The sequence below is a fragment of the Centropristis striata genome, chromosome 11 (assembly GCF_030273125.1).
Source record: "Centropristis striata isolate RG_2023a ecotype Rhode Island chromosome 11, C.striata_1.0, whole genome shotgun sequence".
NCBI lineage: Eukaryota > Metazoa > Chordata > Actinopteri > Perciformes > Serranidae > Centropristis > Centropristis striata.
The window spans coordinates 15,193,099-15,218,220 of record NC_081527.1 but is presented as its reverse complement, the minus strand read 5'-3'; the positions used below and the strand labels follow the sequence as shown (position 1 = coordinate 15,218,220).

At 39.5% G+C, this 25,122-nt stretch overlaps 1 protein-coding gene across 1 annotated transcript; it reads left to right on the top strand.

The window, feature by feature from the left end:
- Positions 1 to 1,178: 1,178 nt before the first annotated feature.
- On the top strand, positions 1,179 to 24,029 carry klhl24a (kelch-like family member 24a). The gene is made up of 8 exons (XM_059345008.1): positions 1,179 to 1,508; positions 3,167 to 3,287; positions 3,378 to 4,222; positions 6,503 to 6,687; positions 11,667 to 11,785; positions 18,139 to 18,327; positions 19,724 to 19,912; positions 20,025 to 24,029. The coding sequence occupies exons 2-8, from the start codon at positions 3,213 to 3,215 to the stop codon at positions 20,223 to 20,225; spliced, it is 1,803 nt and encodes a 600-aa protein (XP_059200991.1). The 5' UTR covers positions 1,179 to 1,508; positions 3,167 to 3,212; the 3' UTR covers positions 20,226 to 24,029.
- The last annotated feature ends 1,093 nt before the right edge of the window (positions 24,030 to 25,122 follow it).

Genomic DNA, 25,122 nt, shown 5'->3' with positions numbered 1-25,122 from the left:
ACGGATGGAGAGATGACGGAGATGGAGACCTTTAACTGGTCCGACTGGAAGATAAATTAGTGACTAAAAAAAAAAAGATAGCACTGTATGTCTTTGATAAATATATTTCCTCTTGTTGGCCATACAGTAAACATGGGAGAAATCCTCACTCAGACTTGTCTGGATGAAAATGATTGCCATAATAACTGGACAGGGAATGTTATCACATTTAATCACTACTGAATACTTGATGTTGAACACCATCTTTCTGAATTTTCAATAGTCACTTTCAGGTTGTGCAATTCCAAAAATGTATTTCCAGAATATATTTAATATAAAGTTCTCAAAATCAGACGTATAGATATGCACAGATGAGTCAGACATATAGATAGATGTAAAACTTGAAGCTTTAAATTTTACAAAAGTGAATTGTCTAGCTGAATATGGGAAATTTGATGCTCAGAATTCTCTCACTTATTTGTATGTTTATCATCTAAAATATAAATATATAGATATGTGTATATTTTGAAGTACACACAGGTAACTCTGTCTCTCACTGACAGCGGAAGTATGATGTATAAAGAGTACAATTCCCCTATGTTCTACGCACATACTTCTAAACAATGTAAACTGGGCCATTGATAACATCGTCAACACTTTCAGGGAACTCAGTTGGGAGCTCTCAGAAATATTTTGCAACTCGGTGAGGAAGTTGTGACATCCTTTGTTTCAACTGAACTCCTCCTTCCTCCTCACCTGGAAAAAAACGTAGCATGCTGCGTTTCATCCTGTTTTCACGTGTCTACAGGATCACATTACATATATGTTTTTGAAAAGCACACAACGCTTAACCTTGTATATTTCTGTGACATTTAATGTCGATGTAACTACGTAAATACACGTTCGTAACACAGTTTAAAAAAAAAAAAAATTTAGTAAAGTTTATTTCACGGCGTTTCCTATAAAATGTACGATGAACATGGTCGTACTAGCTGTCCTCTAAAGGTTCATAAAAGTAACGCAATAAAGCTGTTTTTGTTTTTGCCTGTGTTGCTCAACCGCTGTCACTTCTTGTTGTGAACTTTTTCTCCACGAAAAGTTGGGTTTGTTTGCAAACAAAGGACAGCCACGTGGAGACCGATGGGCACTCGGGAAGTGTTGTTTCTCCTTCGGCAAAAAGCATACGCCAAAACAACCATTTGAACTCAATTACCCATGATGCACCGGCAGCACCAGCTGAGTGGGCGCAGTGGGCTGGATTTTTTTTTTTGCCTGGCAAGTATATATAGGTTCTGTGTTTACTGTTAGCTAGTTAGAGCTCTTTGTTTTTGTCATCACCTGAAAGTCAAAATGTCCCGACTATATTACAGCCTACATTGTTTGCCATAACTCTTCGAGGGCAGATATTGTAAAAGATATTGATAAACTATTTCAGGATAGAGATTTATCTTTGTCCATACTTTTTTTTCTGTTTTGTTTTGTCCACTTATAACTGAAGAGGAAGCTTCATCTGGAAACGTCTGCGCAAGGTAACAACTTTTATTAATAACAAAGGGTGTTGTTAATAAGCTTATGGGTCCTGAATTAACAGTTATTTCTTACTTTTTTAGCTGAATTTGTCACAGTATGTTGAGTAAAGCTACGGCTCAGCTAGCTCGTTTTTTTGTTGTTGTTTTTTTTAGTATGTTGTCAAGGGCTAGTGGTCGGCGCGAGGCAAGTCGCCTTTGTCTGTGTATGCCTTTTTAGTTACCTGGCAGCAACAATATTTGATCAGATTTTCTGTAATTTACACTTATATAATGCCATAGTTTAACTGTTGATTATTTTTCTAATAGCAAAATATACCATGTATTTTTTTTTCTCTCAAAAGCCTCTGTCAATTTCTATTTTACTTTATATCACATGGATAACAGAAAATTGTCAGATTTTAAAAAACGACTTTATTAAATTTTTACATAAATGCATTTTATTTGATTGTCTATAATCAATATTTAAATAGTGCAATATAATGCCATATTTCAGTGTTTTTAAAATATCAATATTTTTTCATAAGCCTCTGTCAATTTCTATTTGTCTTATATGGATATGCATAGCAGCAAATGGTCAGATCTTTTTTTTTCTTTCTTTTTTTTTTTTTTTTACAAAATAGCTTGTTTTGATTTTATGACATTTGTTTTTATATTATATCATTATATTTTACTCCTCCCCAGTAGGTATTAGTCACAAAGTAAAGATTTCGTGCGTCAGACACCTCTGGCTTAACCTGTCCTCCGGTCTACATGACTTCAAGGATGTGCTGCTACAGACAAATAACGCACGTGAATAGGTTAGCGAGGCTGAGCCACAGTTAAAAATAACCTGAGATAAATGACCTCATAGGAGGAAAGGCAAGACCTGCTGCCAACGTTAACTTACGCAGTATGGTCATAGATATGAGGGTTCAATGTTCTGATGAATTGTCTTCAAGAACTTGAGAATTGGCTGTCCTAAATATACACACAGTCTTGTGGATGTGAACAGAGCATAATTCATGGGACACGTTGGTTGTTTGCTATAAGTAGACAAATGTCTTAAGACAACAGGTTTAACTAAAACCAAGAATATGACTCAAGGTTATCATAAGCATTGACTTTGCACTTGTTGTTCAAACAGTGATTATGTGGTGTCTGATAGCATCCCTTCCCCCACTCTCATTCAAAACAAACCTGACTGAAATGTAGGTTGGCCTTCCTACCGTTGCTCAACTTCTCTCCCGCCTGTCTCTTTGTCATCATCCGTCTCATGCAGTTCATTATGCTGTAGGGTACAACTGTTTTGCAGCAGTGATGAGGCGCTAGAAGAACTGACTCGCAGATTTGTGTGCTGCTCAGATTTTTTTTCCTTGAAACTACTTTTCTTAAACTGTGCTGCAAGACATTTTAGTGCATCCCCATGGGCTTGGAATTCACGAGTTTTCTCCCTCTTCTGTTCACATGCTTTGTGGCTTTGCTCTGTGAGAGCTTTGTTTGTTCATGGTGAATGTTCTTAATTTGCACTACAGTGATCCAATTAGGTTGCTATTTATGAAATCATGAACTGGCTATTCCCTCCTACCACATCTGATAGGATGACATGATAATAGTATATTGTAATATTTAATGCAAACATTTTTTGTAATAAAACTTTCTTGCCTGTTCTTCATCTTCAGGTCATCTTAAGGTTTAAAAAAAAGGTCTACGTTGAACATTGCAGCCATGGTGTTGATTCTGGGAAGAAGGTTGAACAGGGAGGACTCTGGGATCAAAGACTCACCAGCTGTTAAACGCAAGGTGCTGTCAAACACCTTTTTATCTCCCAGCTTTGACTTAACTGATTAAAGTCACAAATTGTACAAACCTTTATACGTGTTGTCTCCTAAGGTGTTCGAGGTTGACTCCAAAACCTTAGGCAGCCAGGATGTCTTTGACTTCTGCTCTGGCTCATCCCACTCAGAGGGCATCCTGCAGGTATTCAATGAGTTTCGCGACTGCCGCCTGTTCACTGATGTTATCATCAGTGTGCAGGGTCGTGAGTTCCCCTGCCATCGTGCTGTGCTCTCTGCCTGCTCCTCCTACTTCAGAGCCATGTTCTGCAACGATCACCGCGAGAGCCGCGAGATGCTGGTCGAGATCAACGGCATCCTGGCTGAGGCCATGGACTCCTTCCTCACCTATGTTTACACCGGCCGCGCCAAAATCACCACAGAGAATGTCCAGTTCCTCTTCGAAACATCAAGTCTCTTCCAGATCTACACACTGCGTGATGCCTGTGCCAAGTTCCTGGAGGATCAGTTGGACCCTTGCAACTGCCTGGGAATCCAGCGCTTTGCAGATGCCCATTCCCTGAAGCAGCTAGCCAGCCGCTGCCGCAGTTTTGCCCTGGCCAGCTTCTCGGAGGTGGCTCAGCATGAGGAGTTCCTCGACTTACGCAAAGAAGAGCTGGAAGAGTACACTGAAAGTGATGAGCTGTCCATTGGTAAGGAGGAGGTGGTGTTTGAGGCGGTGATGAGATGGGTGTACCACAATGTGGAACTCAGGAAGCCCATGCTGAAGGACCTGCTGCACCATGTGCGCCTGCCCCTTCTGCACCCCAACTACTTTGTCCAGACAGTGGAGGGAGACCATCTCATCCAGAATGCACCAGAGTGCTACCAGCTGCTCCACGAGGCCAGACGCTACCACGTGCTTGGAAATGAAATGATGTCACCCAGAACTCGTCCACGCAGGTAACTAAAATTTTAACTGTCTAGTTATGAGGAAGGTGACAGAAAATGTAACCTAATGTCACAACAGGAAACAGACGCTGATCCATCAATCAGTTTATCCTGTCAAAGCATTGGCTTGTGGAAGTAGTGCAACTTGTTATTCTGATGAAATCATGGTTACAAAGTCTGAAAAGTCAGGCAAATGGTTCATTTTAATGACCAACGTAGGAATATGCTTGAATTTAATATACTTTATATACCTTGAAAAAAGCTTTATTTTTAACATAATCTGGTGTTTCATCTACACAATAACTCATGTTCACTAAAAATCTGATACATTTGTTTTTTTCACCTGACATCTCACACAAGAGGCAGAGCAGACTGGGTGGGAGTGGGTACTGAAATGAAAAGAGGTATTTCTCAATTCTGCGGCATCTTGGGTGGGTTTTTCAACTATCATTTATTGTAACAATTTAGATGTGATGATAAAGGCTTAAAGGGGCTGGACATTTTTGGTTTAGGAAACTTGAAAGTGCTTGAATTAAACTCTTAGTATATGCTGTGGTGTAGTCAAATGAGTGATAAATGACTGTTATCTCTGCTTTGTCATACATGAATTAGACATAAAGTTTTTAATCTTTCCTGACAGCCATTTTGTCAGTTAAAACACCCTTCACTGTAATGACAGGTCAGAGTGAGATAAGAAAACCTGTCTTTTTATGCAGGTAGTCAATCTTATATCCCCATTGTGGAGCCAGAAGTCAAAACTTGCGCATGAACCTGCTGCACTTGGAATTGTTGTTGTTGCGTCTGTGCGCGTGTCTGTGTGAGAGAGAGAGAAAGACAGGGAGTGTTATTGTACCGAACAGACAAGTGTGTCATTGACTAAGCAGTGTTTTGTAGCCCTATTTTGAAATGGAAATGATAATGAGGGAGGCAAGGCATGTTCCTACACAGACCGGTTGGCTGGAAAGACAAAAAAAATGATGTGATGCAAGAAACTGCAATCATGAAATGTTTAGTCTTGTCATCCTATCAGCAGTGTAACTCACCTTGCTCATGTTTCAGGTTCTGAGTATCTGCACCTGTTCACTTTTTTTTTTTACCTGTTTACCAAAAGTTCTCTTATTTCTGCTGTTTTTGTTTCAAGAGTGTCCAGTGTGATGTTATAAAGTAGTGTCTGATAAAGGACAAAGTTGGCACACACTGAAAACGTGTGAATGAGGTTTGAAAAGGACCATATGCCAGCCTGCTGTACAACAAACAACAGGACAGCTGCCTTTGTGTCTTAGACAACTGACAAAAGTGCCAGTTGTCAGCTATTAAGGCTGTGTGACGTGTATTTGAGGTGTATTGTGTCAGTATCCAGGCAGATCTGTTCAGAAAGCCAATGAGGCAGTTCGTCAACTTCGTTTGCCCTGAGGGCCAAATCTGCTCCTGCTCAAAACAGATGCCTTGTTCTCCCCTTTCTGTGTCTACATCGGCACCTTTTTATCTCTTGGGAAGCGTCTAGAATATAATTAATCACATGCACACACACATCGCATGCAAACACACATATTAAGCTAAAATGCTTCTGGGCTAGACTGCCTCATGAATGTATACAAGCACGTGTAACAGCCCTAATCTCCCACCTGCATCTGACCTACTACTGAGTACACAGAGAAATGCAGGGGAAAGTGCAAAGAAACATATTTTACATCAGATTTGTACTGACGTCAATCCAGAATGTACTGCATTTTTTATGCAGATAAATCACTAGTAGTCTTTATCTGGCATAAGTATTTTAGAATAGGACAATATGAAAAGAAGCTGTAGTTAATTAGCTCCCCCAAGGAAATGTGGTCATATCTACGGCATTTGTTGAACAGCCAAATAGGAAAGCTTTGTGATCATGGAAATACAGCTTAAGTCTAGCCCGGAGTGTTTTTGTTATATTGATTGATACCTTCATTGTAATTCGAACTTTGCCTTTAAGATTAGTGAATTAATTCCTGTGGAAACCACCCCTCTGTTCCTACCCTGGCACATATTTATGGCCTCTGTAATTAGAAATCCCTCCTCGTGTTGACATGTGTATGTTTATATGTCCTCTATGATCCCTTCTACAGACATACAGTGTTTTCATCAGATACTATGTCTGTAACCTGTACATTCTTGTAAGGAGCCTTTTAATTTATACATGCTCATCTTGTGTTTATGTTTTCATAACAGTTTCAGCTGTGTTTTTGTTTCCCCTCCATCTCTAAATTTTCCATGCCTTTCCCTCAGCCTTACCTTGTCTGTTCCCTTTTTTTACAGGACGACTGGCTATTCTGAGGTCATCGTTGTGGTGGGGGGTTGTGAGAGAGTAGGGGGGTTCAACCTGCCCTACACTGAATGCTATGATCCAGTCACAGGAGAGTGGAAATCACTGGCCAAACTACCTGAGTTCACCAAGTCAGAGTATGCTGTCTGCGCCCTCCGCAATGACATCCTCGTGTCAGGTAAGACCATGCTACATTTGTTACGAATCATTCAATAACGTGGTTCTTTCAAGGCTTGAAATTATTGAAACAGTCCTCCCCCAAAAAACAACCCTATTGGTTGTTTGTGCAAGCAGCTTATTGCAACCCATATACATTTATTGTTAGGAAGCAATATTTTATTGTCAGGTGATATAGTGTAAAGAGAGACAAAGTCCAACAAGGGAGGTCGAAATGGTTAGGCAGGTCAAACAAACACAGGACTTTGACTAGAATGTACAGGTATCCATTAACTTAGGCAAATCATGCAAGTTACAGATTCTTAATGAAATTCATAATATTGATTAGAAGTGGCCGATGTATATAAGCTACGGTAATATTGTTTACGTTGTTTTGACGATGTGCAATTTTACATTATCAGGTATTTATATCATCTCAAAAAGAAAACAAACGAAAGATGCATAGACAGTGGAGAGAACCTGAATGTTTACCCATTTAATGTCTCTACATTGAAGTTTAACTGGGAGTCTCTTGAATGCTTAAGTTTAAAGAAAATAAAGAGTTCTTGTTCTGAAACATAACATAGATGTACTGGTAGGCAAGGAGAATTTTAACAGCTTTTGTTTTTGGTAAATAAATTTAACAGGATATCGTCAGATTATTGTGTGTCACAAATTACCTAACATATCATTTTGGCTTCTGAAAATTTAGAATGACTAGTAACTTTAAAAAGGTTTATTTCAAGCATTGCACCGATAACATTACATTGACTTTTTTATATTGTTAGACTCATGATCTTGGCTGTTACAAAGTCCAGTTTCTCTTAATTATACTAAGATTGTGCCATACCCTGAAGAAAAAAAACACTAGTACACTCTTAAGGAACATGGTCAGTGTCTTTCTTGGCTTGCCTTGCGATCTAATCCCCCAGTGGAGTGGCAGGAAAGGCCATGGTGGCTGTTTGCCCTGTGTTATTTTTACAGCGACAGCCTGTTTGAGTTGGAGGAAAATATGACAGTAACATCTGGACGCAGTCTCCAGGCTCAATGCTGAGAGAGGCCTTTATTAGCCAGCTCAGTCCCTCTCTCTTCCTACTGGCCAATCACCAGGGGTCACCACCTTTTACCTCGGTTCAGCAGCTTTCTAGGATGTTCTGTATGCAACAATCTAGCATCCCATTTTGATTTTAGAATGCATCGGTAGGTCATGATGTGATTAGCTTACAATAATCCCAAATCTAAGTTATTATAACTCTAAATTCTTCCTGGCAAAACTGCTCCATTTTTGGAACTTAGCATGGGCCAAGTGTGGCGTAAGACCCCTTCTGTGAAAAAAAGTTCTAGATTAAACAAGACTTTAGTATTACATATTTTATTTTCACTGATGAAGTCAGGCTGAAGGTACTTTCTAAAGGCAAACACTGATATAAATATGAGCTGCAAACAACATGCAGTTCTTATATGGTTGTTGGATCTAGGTCATGGAGGTTGAGTTTTCCCTTATATTTTTGTGAAATTGTTGCCAAGAATATGCATCGACAGAAGTTCAAATGTGCCTGCAGGACTGCTCATGCTCTAACATGCTTTATATGGGCTGCAAAACATTACTGGACAAAAAGAGCAGTTGGAAGATTAAAAAAATAAGGGAGATATAAAGAAAAAAAGTTCTCCCCTTCAGCAAAGAGTGTGCAGTGTTTTGCTTTTTTATGCTCTCGCTGTGCCAAGTCCTCACGTGTTTGCTATCAATCTGCCCTCAAGCGCTGCTTGGAAAAGTCAACACCCCCCTCCCCCCTTCTTTCTGTCTCACACACACACATAGACACCACTGCTTTATGTCATATTATGATCTATATTGCCCCACGTTCTTTCTTTGTTGCCCAATCTGCCTAGATACAAGTTAATCCAGTTGTTTCAGCTTTATTTTTTTTGTCTTGCACTCGCAATTCTATTCCTACACATACCTTCAGTCTGTCTCTCTCTCTTTCTCTGTCTGTCTGTCTGTCTGTCTGTCTGTCTGTCTGTCTGTCTGTCTGTCTGTCTGTCTGTCTGTCTGTCTGTCTGTCTGCCCCTCTCCTCACACTGGGAACTGGTGCAAATACCTTGGAGGGCCTCCAGTTTCCAGCACAGCTGCAGTTAGCTGTGGTCTTAAATAGGTTGTGCCTCAATTGAGTGGAGAGGGATTCTGGCCACCATTGACTTTTTTACATCAACGGCCTTGTAATGAGCCTCTTTTTTGAGCTGCTCAATTTTTGCAAAAATCATTATCAGAATTATTTTTGTCAATAACGAGATCATTATTATTTCATGCAATTTTTCATTTACTTTGTAGACATCATACATTTATTGAACTTGTAAAACTTGTTTCTTTTTAACAGTGGACTTTCTTCCTTCCTTTCCTATTGGTATAGGCCGAAGTAACTTACACCAAATATGTTGTAATACACTGCCTCAACCTACTGAAAACTCCTCAACATATTCATTCACTCATTCATTATCCTTAAACGGGTCGCGGGGGGCTCAAGCCGATCCCAGCGGACATTGGGCGAGAGGCGGGGTACACCTTAGACAGGTCTACTAAACTCAAATTCAGCATATTCCAGTCAGTAACTCAGCAAATGATAAAGACAAACAACCATCATATATAAAGGAAATAATTGTCCCTTTGCTCTAAAACTGAATGTGCACAATAATTAGTTTCATCATAATTATCCTGCTTTCATATTCTTTGAAAGCCACAATTATATTTAAAAATGAAATTCAATTAGTTGACCAGCCCTGCCTCTTTGTCAGATCCAGAGTGTGCATACTGAAAAACAAAGAGAAGCTTTGAGTTCAGCAGTACTTTAAGTCAGATTACAGTCAGCATGATCTCAATTATGATCTGATCTCACAAGTTAAATCATACTTGATTTAATGTAGAAGCATATAATTAACCTCTGTTTGCTACACATTTGGATAATGTCATATGAGCTAATGAGGGGCAAAGCACATGCTTGCCTCACACATTACAGAGGGGTGAGCATTAGAATTCCTAGTAACCTGACTTCCCTAGTTGCTTTCTCAGACGACAGGAATGATAAAAAAAGATCATTTGCAACTGTGATCAATGTGTAACTTTCAGACAGCTGTCACATAAATCATATTTGTGCCTCCCAAAGACACTGCCTATTGTTGCTTAAGAACAGTGATTTGCAGCAGCACTCCATCATAGCCAGTTGGACTGGAGTTTTGGGTGAAAATATGATGCCCCTAAAGGAAGTAGTTCTTCAAAAGGCTTTCTAGCTTTGTGAGTCTGTCTTTGAACTGATCGTCCCCCGTAAACGTTTGCTTTATGCAAATCCTCGGGGCAGCAGACTGTCTGGCTCTTTTACTCTCCAGTAGATTATGGAGCAGACACATGCTGCGACCAACTTCCTGGTTGTCTCCTCTCATCTGTGTGCTCCAGTATAATTTACAACAAACTGAACATTAGTTACCACATGTCACCCCAGCATAGCCACTAGTTTATTAACTGATGATCTTTCAAGGAGCTTTCAATAGCTAAACCCACCTGTCTAGTCTGACTGTCAGCCAGCTAACAATACAGAAAAAAATGCTGCTTTGTTTGCATATAAAGAAGAGGCCTAGACACCTTTGTTTACCCTGGCAGGTTTCATTTATGCGTTCATCATTGCTCCATATAACCACCCACATGTACAAAGAAAACACCCCTAGACAAATTGCTGGCACTACCACAATAAAATGCAATGTATTGAGAAATGGTTTTATTCGAGCCTTAAGAGATTGTCATGTTTTAATCCCTGTTGTTAAATAGAACTCTGCTCTTCTCTGAATGGCACAGCGTATAAAAGGCAGGAGGTTTCTTATTAATTTTCATAATCTGTATTTTACTAACTCATACCACCAACATGTATGTGAAATAAAACAGATTGTCACTGACTCTTCTGTTTATATGCTTGAGCCTTGTCCGTATCCATGCCTCACCCTATTTCTTCTGAACTTATTGTTGGATAAAAGCCAGCAAATAACTGCTACTGAATCTAATAACAGTCAAGTGCCTACAAAATTCCCCTTGTTTTTCAAATGGCTTTGCAATAATGTTACATTTCCCCCTATTTAACCTAAATTTGACATAGATTCTTAGCTTTTGACTGGTTAACCTACATTTAATCACATCTTTGTCTGTCCTCTATGCTTAAAATTGAGCATGTGCTACTCATAGTATTTTTAAGGGATCAGTTTGGATTTTCCCTTAGTGTTTTCTTTAGTCTGTGGAGAATCAAAAGACAGGTGTGTGTAAGTATTTGATGGTGGTGGAGTGATGGTGGGGTTATTGAGAGAAGGATAGAGTACATGTCAGGGCTTGTTAAAAATGTGTTGTGTCAAACCGTAACCTGGTCGGGTGCCTGGTATTATTCTCAAAAATGTCTTACAGTGCATGTTTACTCAGAGACAACAGACAGTTATACTGCTGTAGTAGGAGTCACTCTATTAGCTGCAGAAGATCCTGATTATAGTGTGTTTACTTGAGAAAATATTTAAAAAACGGACAATGGACACCTGCTATTCATAATGACACATGATACTACTGAGTGTGTGTCTCTGTGTTTACCTTTAAATAGCCAGCTTGCTTTGTGTGTGTGTGTGTGTGTGTGTGTGTACCTTTTATTTGCTAGGTGAACTGTTGAGACCCAGCTTAGGTCAAAGTCAGATAAGACACTTACAACTCTGCCCCACTTAGAAGATAAAGCATTACTTTGACATAAACACACAAAGGCTGGCTCTTCACGAAAAGCATTTCTTATTTGTTTTAATCAGCAGCGACATCACAGCTGCTTTGTTTTCACCTTCGGCACAAGATAAACTTCTCTTTCATGTAGGATCAAATGGATTACAATTGAAAACAATCTGTCCACTGCTAAAAATACTGTACCCAAAATAGTTTCAGCTATTGTCCTTAGTATTGACTGTTGTTTGCATGTTTGTCCCTCATGCTTTCAGGTGGTCGTATCAACAGCAGAGATGTGTGGATGTACAACTCCCAGCTCAACCTGTGGATCAGAGTGGCTTCTCTTAACAAGGGCCGCTGGAGACACAAGATGGGCGTTCTACTGGGCAAGGTAAGGAGGGAGCCTCAAGCCCGATTAATGTATCAGGGTGCTTGGTTACTCCACCACTGATGCCTCTGTTGTAGCAGTTCATTTATAATTTACTGTCAGATTTCACTTGTCGACACTGCCCTCGATAAATCTAGGTAGCTACCCATAGTAGTCAGGTTAAAGCCTTTCATTTACTATATGATCGAGAAAGACTATGGAGCCCCAATCACTGTGCGTAAAAGGTTCCTTTCAAAATATTTTTTGCTAGTTTATATATGAGAATGAGTAGAAGAAATCACACCCACCAAAGTTGGCCAGATACAGTTTTAGCAGTCCAAACAAGGTATCTTCTAGTTACACTTTTATTAAACCACAGAAACTGCAGTGCAGCTACAGAGGCTACACGTGGGGCTCTGTTACTGCATCAAGCTTTTTGACTGCTTTTGTTTCATACCTTACACAATGATATGTCTCATCCCACTGTTAGACATATTCCCTTACCTGCAGGCTTGAAGGATTTTTTTAAACACAGGGTATTTACATACTTAAGACTTGATACTTTGTGTCAATCATCACTTAGACCCAAGTGACTCGTCAGTGACAGAAACATGAAGGAATTGTAGTCATGTTTGACAGTTGCCTGCTTTCTGCTCATCAGTGATCCTCCTTATGACAAGGAGCGTGCATTATTTTTGTGTATGACGCATCCGTGCGATGCCCCAGGGTTTGTAAACGACTGGTGCCAGCTCGTCTCACACATCCTGGATACATACAAGCAGATTCAACAGAGAGAAGGAAGTTTGCCTTTATTTAAAACGGCCATAAACAAGTTCCTTAGCTACCGTAAAACAATGGAAAATCATCATTTGAAGTTTTTCTTATGAATTTGCTACTCTATTTTTATTTCTCATTAAGAAATGTTAAGCATTTTCACATTCTTTTCTATACACATGTGACCCGAGCTACATAAATATGCTGTATCTCAAGGGTCAGATTAAAAAAAGTGATCTGACGCCAGTTTGGTTATAATATTTGAGTACATGTAGTGTCTACATGCGAGCTGATCATTAATCCTCGATCACTGCTTCTGCTCTTCAGCTGTTACTATTTACAGTCTGTAGTAGGAGATCAGGTGGACATTCTTGTTTGAGGGCAGTGGGAGTTTAATGGACGTGTGCCAGTACCTCACACTTCCAAGTTAAGGACTATCTTAGTCCAGTTGCCCGTATCATGTTCTATCTGCCTCTGCACAATCACATAAGCCTGGAGTGGCCATACATAGCTGTAAGAAGCCCTGATAACCCTGTAAACACACACTGGGTTTGCATGCATAGGTATCATTTAGCACACTTACTCTGTAAATACAGTACAAGGCTGTTCATTTCCCTACAGCATGTTTCAGTCTATTTACAAGAAGTTATGATAATTATATTCCTAACACATGAAATGTATGTAACTACATGTTGTGTTGTTAAATGTCTTCACAGCATAGCGTTTACTTTTGTAGCATTTTTGGTCATAAGGACCATCATAATGCAAAACAAATGTAGATCACTTGTACAACAATGGCATGTGTACCTCACAGAAAGTTTCTGAACTGTAATTATCTGTTATTATTGTTGCGTAAAAAAGAGGAGCCATAGATTATCTTCGTTGAAGCAAGCAGAGCAGAGATGACTCACGCGAACACACCGCTCACATGTGTGCTGAAGTCATGATGAGTCCAAGTACACACACGGACATGGAAGTATTCTTGGAAAGCTCTGGGCTAAAACAGCGCTTTGTTTACTTTGTCAGAAAGGGCCTGACTCAGGAGAGGTTCTTTTCATTTACAGCAGTTCTTCAAACATACTTTTTAGTTTTTGGAGCTCTGTTTGTGGCAAGTCTGAATTGGATTTTCTATGACCTTCAAACAACACCCAAAATGCTGACTTGCCTTGCCACAGAAACAACAAACACACATGCGTGCATTTGAACTACACACAGTTCCTCCACAACAGTGAGGTAATCAGCAGGAGGGTCACACTCTGGCTATAAAAGTCAGTAATTAGCTCCAAAGTGAGTCATGTATCGAGTTCTGGTGAAAACAAGATGGGACGAATTGCTGTCATTTAAAGGGCCCTGTTATACTTTTCCTTATTTTGTCTCATACATATAATGTTGAAATGTATGATGTGTATATTTGCTCACAGTTCGTTTCCAACTGTTTTTCTACTCTGATGTCAGCTCAAACCTATATAAGGTCATCTGCTCCAGGCATGTTACTGCAGTGTTTACATTATACACTGGTACATATAGCAACATGCTAACATGAGGGAAACCTATAATCTTTGTTGCCAATGTCGATCTCTGCACAGCTCTCGTACAGCGGTTATTGCTGATAACACTTATCCGACCTACAGCTTTGTCGTAGAAGTGTAGCAGCCACCTGCCAGTTCCCCCTCAGGTTACACTGCAAGCTCTGTGCCCACTGTTGCTGTTTTTAGGAGTGTTCACAGTTGCGTTAGCACCGTTAGCTGCGTGCCGGCATCTCAGCCAACACCATGTTGAGTGCTGTGTGCAGGCAATGTATCAATATGCTCTGAATTGTGTTTACAGCCACTTTGAAAGGATGAGGGTGAAAAAAAATTTTTTTTTATAGTAAATTATGTTAACATATTTTTGGTGGAAACCCAATATACTAGTATGAGCATGTCCTGTTTGGTTGACTCTAAAAGTTACAGAAAATTAAAGGAAACCCAGTTCAAACTTACTGATCTGCAGCTTACTTAATGTTTTCTTAAAGTTTTTTTTTCAAAACTCTATTTTTTATGCTTGCATCTGAGGCCTGCAACTTAGAAGTTAAACTGACCGTGCATCACACAGAACACAGAAGAGTCAGTGATACATAGATGGTGGAAAAACACATTCCTCTGAGATGTTATATCCCAGGAGAGGCTCTTGTCTGCGACCACTTCCTGTATCTGTCACACACATGGTTTTGTCTTCCTTTCGTCCTTCCCTTCTCACATTTCCTCTTTTCTGTCTTTTTATTTATGTGTGCTTCTTATCTCTTGCAATTCTTTGCTTTATCATTTTTCCTTAGAACTCTGGTGTCTGTGGTAGTTATCATGTTTCATTTCCTCATATTATCACAGATTGTTCAGATGTAAGCTTTTTTTTCCACAGAATCTCTTTAGGATTTATCTCTGTTTTCATTTTCCCTGGAAATGTAGTTACCATTTGTCCTGATTTTATACCCAGTAATTTCCTGATTATGTCTGTAATTTCCCCTTTTGATGTGCATCACTTCGGCTCTAGTTGCAAGAATGAGGAAACGAGGCTGAGTGTCATTAACAGGCTGTCTAATGAGCATGTATGCATGTTCATGCTTTCGTGCAAAGACCTCAACTATGACTTCCACAAAAAATGTGCATATTCTCTTGACAAATCAAACATCTTTTCACTGTCTTGCACACGTAAGCACACCCTCATTTGTCTTACTATACATGTGTACACCTTCCAACTTTTAAAGCTGGTTCTTACAGAGATATATGTACATGAACACACACTAAGTGTGTAATCAGTGATGTCCTGTTGAACGGGTCTTGTTTCCAAGAGTAGAAGCAAAAATAGGTCACCATTTGTTTTCCTCATGCTGTTATGGCTGCACTTGGTGACGGCTGTTCTAGTCTATCATAATACCTCTCTATCTCTCTTTGTCTCTCAGTCAGTCCACCTCTCTGTCTTTCTCTCTATTCTCCTATGTCACTTTCCCCCTGAAGTGTTTCCCTTGTTGTGGTGACTTCCCACCTCTCTGGATGTTAAGGACAGTTAATCATTTAGCTGTTGAATGTGGTCATAAAATAAGCTGCGAATGTGCTTGTTCAGTGGATTGCAAGTGTGTCATGAATCATGTTTGGCTTAGAGTTTATGTGATAGCCACATACCACTAGTCGGTAAAGAGTATGTGCTACCATCATCGAGCTGATGTGGAATGCGCCTATATTGATATACTTACACTATCACGATGTATCGAAACCATGTGGGTTGTTTTATCGAGTGACTGCATTATGGAGAGGGCTTGATCAACTTCCCTCAACCTCAACTCTTCAAACAAACTAGTATCTGGATAGCTTCAATGGCACGTTAAAGGGTCAGTTCACCCAAATTATGAAAACATCTCTTCTCATTTGCCTTAAGTATGCCCATTAAATGCCATGATAGGGTCAAGGTTGGAGAATGAAAGAAACACTGACAGCCAATCAAAATCCATCAAAATTTACAGCGCATCATTTTCAAACTCTATATATAATAAATTAAAGTGTACTTAATGAAATCAACAGCATCTCTCTCTCACTCTCCTTGCACCACAACGCTGTGGCATATTAGCGACTACTTTGTTCTTGCTGTGTACCGTAGTTAAAACCCAAGAATTATTGTTATTTATATTGTTATTATTAACAGTAGTCCATCCATTATCCTTAATATTGGTTGCGGGGGGGTTGGAGCCAATCCCTGCTGACGTTGGGCGAGGCAAGGTAAACCCTGGACAGGTTGCCAGACTATCGCACGGCTGTCACATAGAGACAGAAAACCATTCACACTCTCATTCACTCATATGGGCAATTTTAGAGTCACCAATTAAACCTAAGCTGCATGTCTTTGGACTGTGGGTGGAAGCCGGAGGACCTGGAGAGAACCCACGCTGACACGGGGAGAACATGCAAACTCCACATGTTTGCAGGGCGGAATCAAAACGGTGACCTCTTAAATGTAAATCAAGTGCTTTTTATCTGCCGTTACTGACTTCCCCTTTTATTGGAAGCTAATTGATGGCATTTAGGAAACAAGGGACCGGCTGAAGTGTGCACAGAACGTTATCATTCATCAGTGTAGATGTTATAGTTAGCATTCTTGGTGTGAATGGCCCTTTATTCTGGGTAAAGCACAGCCCTGACTGTCCACAGTTTTCATTGGAGTTATTCTTTTGTTAAAAAGTAGTTCCAATTCACTGCAAGGTCTCGGGGTTATCCAAAATAAGCAGGACTTTGCTTCTGGAACAACGCTTTGATATTAAAATGTTTAATTTTCCAACACTTTCATCACCACAAACGAAACTTGTATTCCATTGAATTATGGAAGAAGAAGAAAACTTGGCGAATCCAACCTTTCCTGGTTTAAAATTACAGGAAAGTAATACATTACCTCACCCCACAATGTTGACAACTTGATTAACTGTATCTTCAGTGTCACACACTCCTCTTATCTCTCGATTCTTTCTCTTGAACTTCTTTCGTTTGTAGCAACAATTTGCATTTGATTTAATTCCTTTGAACCACCACCTGAGATGTGAGATAAAGAGTGAACAAGTTCATCAAGGTTGTTTTTTTTCTTTGTATCTCCTTGTCAGTTAAAAAAGGCGGTAGTGTTTTCAATTGACACAGGTGTTAAATGCAAATATGCATCCACTTCCGTGTTTTTGTTCCACAATTTCCCTCCATATTTCTTTTTCTCTTTGTTTCGCTCTGTCTCCCTCTCTCTCTCTCTCTCTCTCTCTCTCTCTCTCTCTCTCTCTCTCACTTGTTCTCCTCTGTACTTGTTTATGCATCAGATTTTGTGGAGACAGGAACAGCCTGAAGGTTTTCCGTTGTTGATGAGCAGTGTTATGCTCATAACCAGTAATCTATCATTGACACGTGATCTGCTTCCAGTTACTTGGGGAAATAGAAGTTTGCCGTAACTCTCTACCTGTCACCAGCCTTTTCCCCATTCTTCATGCTTTGTGATCCCATTGTTTTTTCTTATTTTGCCATTCATTGCACTCCAGGAGAGTAGTATGAGTAACCACAATGCACTTCTTACAGTGCATTTCACATGTCAACACCATTCTCCAGTTTGTAATGCTTTAGATCCCAGTAAGGTTTATGTTTGTGTTATTGTTAGTGGTTCGGATTTAATTATCCAGATAACAGCATGGGGCAGCATTTAATCAACCAACTTGGAAATCAAATCTGCTGATTAATAATAGTATTTTGAATTGTAAATTATAATGGGAATAAACAGATTTTGATACAGAGCAGTGTTTACAGATATAAGAGCAACAAGGACGGACTGTTCACAAGCAGTATGTCATCTGTTTCTTTTACACCTGATAAACCAGTTCTGTAAGTGCTGACGTAGAAACTATTGTTTATAGTTCATGAACTTGTGCACTTGAAAACACACATCTCTATTTTAGTAAATGTGTGTATTTCACATGTAATCACAGCAATAATTCCCCTCACTCTCAATTTCATACTTTTGCTTTGTGTAAAACAGCTTGTGGCGCACATCAGTTGTAAGTAATCTGAACGCCTCATCTAATCCATATGTGTTTGTATGTCTGCCCTCAGGTCTATGCTGTAGGTGGCTATGATGGGCAGAGCCGCCTGAGCAGTGTGGAGTGTTACGACTCCTTCTCTAACCGCTGGACAGAGGTGGCTCCCATGAAAGAGGCGGTCAGCTCTCCGGCCGTGGCCAGCTGTGCTGGAAAGCTCTTTGTCATTGGAGGAGGGCCTGACGATGACACTTGCTCAGACAAGGTGGGAAACAGATGGGTGCCTCTCCCTCAACCACACAATTAAGCACATAGTGTTGACAGCGGAGGTGCTTTTTGTCTCAGATAACTGTCTTTCAGTGATTATACCTTTCTAGATGCAATGGTTGTGAAAAGCATTTGGTGGGTTGTTTGAACAGTAGCCTCTCAAGGCTTATAAATTACAAGCTGAAGTTTTTTGTTTGGGCTAATAATTAAGAAGCATAAAAAACTTCACAGCGGAAAACGGAAAATTTAAGCCTCTCTACTTTATAGGAAAATAAATAAAACTTAAACATGTATAGAATGTGCTAGTTCAAAGAATGAAAATTAATATGACACATTTACACTCCTTTCTACTGGCAACGGAAGAAAAAAGTAAACCAAGTCAGCTGTTGTGGCCTATCCCTTAAAGATAAAACTTTCATTAATTAAAAATATCTTTCTTAGTCACCAGGAACAAACGACAAAACATTGTTAGCCTCTGGCAGTTTAACTGATATGATTAAAGCCATTCCCGGGCCAGTCTGGTTGATCCTGATGAAGCTAGTTTTACTGCATTAACAGTATCCTGATCATTATGCCCACGCCAATTTTTTAATTGTGCAGTATTTCAGGTTTAATTTCACATCAATGAGTAATTAATGGAAATGCATTCATGTTATAAGATGACAGGGAGGTGCCCTGGCATGATGCTGATGGAAATAGGGAATGGCTCAGGAATAAAATGAAGACGGCAGGATAAGGCAGATCAAACATTTACTAAACTGGGTGAAAGGTGAGATAATTTGTCAGGACTACACTGGGATAGCTTGTCGTGTTTGACTGACAGCATGTTGCTTGTAGCAAACAGGGAGCCAGTTGTATTCACGGGAACCCAAAATTCAGTAGAAGCTCCTTTTCCACGAAAAAGCTGGTATGTTTGTTATGTCTTTGCAGGCTAGAGAACATGCATCCACATGCCAAGAGGCAGTCTGATAGGAGTTAACACATTATGACTGACAATGTGAACCTGACTCTACATGGCCTAAAGGGACTAGAGTTCATGCTGGCTCCCGTTCCTTTGAGCTACGTACTTATCTCTGAAGTCTCACATTGATCCGTAAAGTTTTGGTCTGTTGGAGTGTGTTGTTAACGTTAGTTGCAGTCAGAGACAACACTGTTGGGAAGGAGGCTTTTTTTAAAGACGTGGGTGAGAGAATGCTTGGATTGTACGCGAAACCACATAGAGTCAAGCTCAAGTCAACCCACAGGACAGACACTCGGTTAAACCACAGAATGAGCTACATATATGTCAGGTTTTTTTCTCTTCAGCAAGTATTTCCCCCACCACCACATGGAGTCTTTCTTTTTCTTTCTTTTACCACAATACAAAACTAACTACATATAACTCATTGTCACAGGTTCAGTGCTTTGATCCTGAGTCAAACTCTTGGTTACTGCGGGCCAACATCCCCATCGCCAAGCGCTGTATCACAGCAGTGTCCCTCAACAATCTGATCTATGTGTGCGGTGGCCTCACCAAGTCCATATTCTGCTACGACCCCGCAGAGGACTACTGGATACATGTGGTTCACACCTTCAACAAACAGGTAACAGATTAAATGCAGATAATGAGCACTTGAGGAACAGACATTTTTAATTTTGCTGCAAGAATCCTCTGAAGCGGCAACCTCTAATATCCGTTTCTCTTTCTCCCTGCAGGAGAGCTGTGGCATGTCAGTGTGCAACGGCAAGATCTTCATCCTTGGCGGCAGAGGGGAGAACGGCGAAGCAACAGACACGATCCTGTGTTACGACCCTTCTTCAGGCATCATCACAGGAGTGGCCGCCATGCCTCGGCCGATCTCCTACCACGGCTGTGTAACCATCCACCGCTACAACGACAAGTACCACAAGCCCTGACCATGAAAGAGCACACAGACAGACACACGCACTCAAGAACTTCTCTTCTTTGAAACTACATCTCTTCAAGTTTACCCCAACACACTTCTTTTTAGGCACATTAAGAAGCTCAGTCCACGGTGAGATTGAGCTCATTTATTTCCTCGCAGCATCATGTAGCAATACTCCTTATGGTGCTGTGAATCTTATGCTGTTGTGTACCATAGTTATAGCCCGTCTGTGGAAATGCCCAGTGGTTGATAATATTATTGACTTGTCTGTAACCCGAGCTAAAGTGGAGTCAGATCAACATGGCTGATGTGCCTTGTATTAGCAGTAACTGCACAAGGTTGGGAGGTAAGGCCACAATCATTGATCATTTAAGACAGATGTAAAGGGAACTGATTATGATAATGTTAAAAATACACACATGATTAATGATTCATTCTTAACGTTAGGATTACATATCTGTGGTAACAATATTCTGAAATCAATCACTCATAAACTGAGCTTTTCACAGAGGTTTTACCCATATCCCATCAAGTTTACTGAAAAAAAAACCATATATGGTTGATATCTCAATGTAAAGGCAAATAGGTTAAAGTTGAAGAACATTTTCAGCATAAACTTTAATATTTGTACACACTGTCAAAAAAAATACTGAAGTTTCTAAATAACAATCAGTAAATTGTTTGTTTTCCTAACTGCATAATGGAGGGATTAAATATTAACTCCTAATAACATTATTGAGCTTTGATAATTCATTTTATTACGATAGTGATTACAAACTTGAACTTCCCAACACTGTGCTTTTATTACTGTGCAAAGTAACTTCACCTAGAGATCGAGGTTGCTGATGAGCTGAAATGAACTCCGATAGTGCTGATGAACAAAAACAATGCCATTTGGGCAAAAAAGAGAAAAAAAATCCCCTACAAAAGTGAGCCATAAATGATCTGCCAGCAGAAGAAAAACTATATGAATTTATTTTTGACAGATGAAGGGCCTTGCAGCCACTGCACTCCATGCGGATTCGTACACGGTACAGCAAAGTACTGGTAAAGATCATTAAAAAGTCCTCCTTTTTTTTTACTCTTTTCCTTGATACTTAGAATGACCCGATAAAACATGGAAAACAGTCAGCCAGCTGTTCTTCCACAGTGGTCAAAGGTACAAGTTGCTCTCACCCATTGACTCAGAGCGAAGAGGAGAGATAAATAGCGGAGGCCGTACAAAAATATTGGATCATAGCCACTGTTAGCTCTGCCCTCTTACTTCCTTTTTTCCCTCCACTTATCACCTAGTTCCACTTCCCCTGTGCGTTTCCCTTTTCATCCTCCAGCTGTGTCATCACCTCACATTTGATATCTCCCTTAAGCTTTATTTTTGCTCCATTTTAATTATTGTTATTACACTCATTACTGACATTTTATTTTGTACTTTTTAAGTTATACTTGTTTGTCTTTTTTTTATAATTGGATGTTTACTGTATTATAAATAGCTTTCGTGTGTCTATTTCATATCAATGTTAGTTCCCTGGTGTACTGGGCTTGCGGGTGGTTTTTGTAGATGTGAGAAGCCTTTGTAGATCAAACTCGAAGACTGCTCTGAATAAGTGGTGTGCATGTTTGGTGTGTATGTATGTGACTTTTACGACTTGGTCTGGATGTGTTGGAGCCAAGGAGGTTTATCAAGGAGTTCAAGTGTAAGCATTGCACGACTGCTAACTTCTATTGACAGAGGTTTTCACACTGATGGTGGCACCGCTCACCTGTGCCCTTACATGTAAAAGTTGTAACTCGGGGTAACCATAGAAACCTCCAGGTGTGTATGTTGCTGTGTCTCAATTCGGAAACTTCCATTAGTACACGTAACAGCTGTTGTGCATGGCAAATTGCAATTGGATGGATCATTTCCACCAACATAAAAAAATTGCTGTAATGTCTCAGAGACGCTCTTGAAAGTAAATTAGCAATTACAAAGTCTTGTGATGCACTAGACATGTCCCGGGCTTCAAATTTTGAGCAAAAAAATGTTTTTGTTTGGTACAGATCCTCACAAAAAAATCACATCATGCTCATTTTGATATATATTTTTCAATTAAAATACAAATAATGATGCAAAAATGGTCAGTCCCTCCAATGTCTTGATTGATCATATTTAAATTGCAATATCAGTCAAATAACCACAATTATATCAAAAGTGTGCAGCCCTATTCATGAATACAGTGTCTGGGTACTCATAGTGCGCTGCATTTTGCCACGGGTGATGCACTCAAATAGCAAGTTTTAGTACGGAAGAACGTGAATTTAGACACAGCGTGTGTGTGTATGTGTGTTAACTTGTCAGCTAAGGTGGTGTGTGTAGCAGTGCTACATGTCACACGGGGTGTTAAAAGTGTGAATGACAAGGAATTTGGATGGTGTGGCTCTTGGTCAATAAAAGTCACATTTTACTACGGTAGGCATTGATAGACTAGTGATATTGCTGTGAATACAACTTTAATATGTTTTCTTTTGTTTAACGTGTATTTAAATGTATCTTTTTCTTGGTTGCATATTGAGTTTTTTCTGTAACTGAGAGCCCCAAGTGTGCACTTTGACAGAATCCTGTTAAATGTAGAATTATATGACGATGATTTTCTTTTTTTACTGTATCAGTAAATGTTCTTTGCTTTCATGTGACGTATGGAAGAGACAGTAAAAAGACCTGTCAGCTCCTCCTGTTGGCCGCTACCTGCTATGGCTCTGATAGTCAAACAAAAACAACAAGAAGTGCTACAAGAGACCAATATCAAGACTGAGTAAGAGAGTTTTGACTTTCCATTTTAGCTTGGAAAGGTATGGATAAATGAATGTTTACGTTTGTTACTGCCAAACAATATGTAACTTCATACTACAGAGCAGTGGACCATCAAAGATTTTGCTTCTGTCGGTCAGTCACACTGACAAAAACCGGTAGGGGGATTTTGAGTTTAAACCATCCTCCAGGCATTTTCTCAGAAAGATGAGCTCAGTATCGTTCCTTCAACAGAAGTGCAGGCTGAAAACAAAACATCCTCAGGCCTGTCCACAGTCCTTAACATAGGTAGCATACTTAGGGGTAACTCAGGAGGCCAACAAGAGGAGGCTGAGGGCCAAGAATGTGGTAAAGAGTCAGAGGGAGTTAGATAAATAGTGAGAGAGAGAGAGAATTTGAGTGTGTGTGCGTCTGTGATTTCACTGAGTATTTACACATGACGACATGTTATGTTGATTTATTGATTTTCATTACTAGCTATGTAGAGGCCTTCATACATTGCTTTGATAAGATTGTTGATTTTGTGTATTGACTTTTTTTTTTTTAAATTTTTGATTGTTGTGGTGAGTTGTGGGACTGTTTGTTGCTGAGATAATTTGACTCCCACATGCAAACGGCATGCCTTAAATCAAACCCCGAGAAGTTGAGTGATAAAAATTGATTTATGGATTTTGATACGAATGCAGAAATAAGCCAAAGTGGTTAAGATTCGATCCCAAAGGTTACTTTGCTGAAAAATGCCAATGGGTAAATTTTGCTTGCATGCAAGACGGGAGCTTTAATGTGTTAATTGCAGAATGCTGCCCTATGTGCCTTTAATAACAGAATGATGAGTGGGGAATTCAATTTTGATATAAACTTCTCTTATTGTATGTATGATGTGATATTTTAACACTACTTTCTCCTTAAAGGCTCCTTGTCTAACTCCGAGAAAGCTCTGGATTTTTGTAAACTGCAGTATGTTGAAATGTAATGGATGACTTGTGTAAGAGAAACATCAATAAAGTTTTTCTTTCCATACCAACACTTGTTGTCTGTCTCATCATTGAAATTACTGTTTGAGAATAAAATAAAATTGACATTTTTTAAAGGTATGATGTTAACAGTTTAGAGGCAAGATTTCTTTTTTTAAATTGCATATATGCAAACATGAACTGCACAAGTTACCACTGCCTCAATCAATTAGTTTGTGTTATTTTGTGAATTACCATAGTCACACAATAACATAAATATACTTTTCAGTTGAAGGAGTGTGCTGGCTTTGAAGAAAGCTTTATTAACAGCTTTGTACCCTGTGTAAACTTCAATATTAATTTTTAGGTGGCTAAAATACATTTTGCCTGCTTCCTCAAACTTAAGGCATGTCAACCACCATCTACTGCGGTAATACACTAACTATGAATAAGAACCTCATACAGCGACATCCTTTTGAACTCAGAGATGTCCTGATTATAAATTCTTTTTTGAGCTTTGAGTTTCAAGTCAAAATGAAAGAAATCAGAGGATTGAGATCAAAAAGCAGCTGTTACACTGGATGTATTAGATGTAGCTGACCCAATCATTACCGGATATTCTCCTTTAAATTAGCATCAGAACATTGGTCTCCACACCGTAAAGCTGTGGAAGATGGTAAAGAAGTGACTGCACAAAATCAATGAACCCACAGCACCACCAACCACGCTGCAGATTTCAATGAAAACGTCACAGTTTTTAGTTAACAACCAACAACAAGAAATGCAATATGAGTTCTTATCTGCAATCTGCGCCATACGTCTGATGAATCTTTTATTTCATCAAGGGATGAATCAATCATGTTGTTGATATTTTAACGAGCCATTGTGTTGAACATGAAAACAGTATATAAAACCAGCCACACTGCTTCAAGCTGTGATTGAGCAACTCATGCTGCAATAAACAACATAAGGCCTTTTTGTCTTATGTGGTGATTTATATGCTACATATTATGGTTCGGTTTCATGAAAACCACAAACATTCCTCTCGCCGATTCTTATGGGCACAATGTCTCTGCAGTGACACTAAACAATGTAGAAAAGAATTTGGCATTCTTCAATTACACATTATTCACATACAGGCTCACAGACAGGAAAACACTGTATAT

Bases quoted from the DNA above. Each gene is read 5' to 3' on its own strand.
- klhl24a (XM_059345008.1), top strand. From the start codon at position 3,213: ATGGTGTTGATTCTGGGAAGAAGGTTGAACAGGGAGGACTCTGGGATC. The intron at 18,328-19,723 runs GTGGGAAACAGA...TCATTGTCACAG, and splicing joins ATGACACTTGCTCAGACAAG to GTTCAGTGCTTTGATCCTGA. The intron at 19,913-20,024 runs GTAACAGATTAA...TTCTCCCTGCAG, and splicing joins TTCACACCTTCAACAAACAG to GAGAGCTGTGGCATGTCAGT.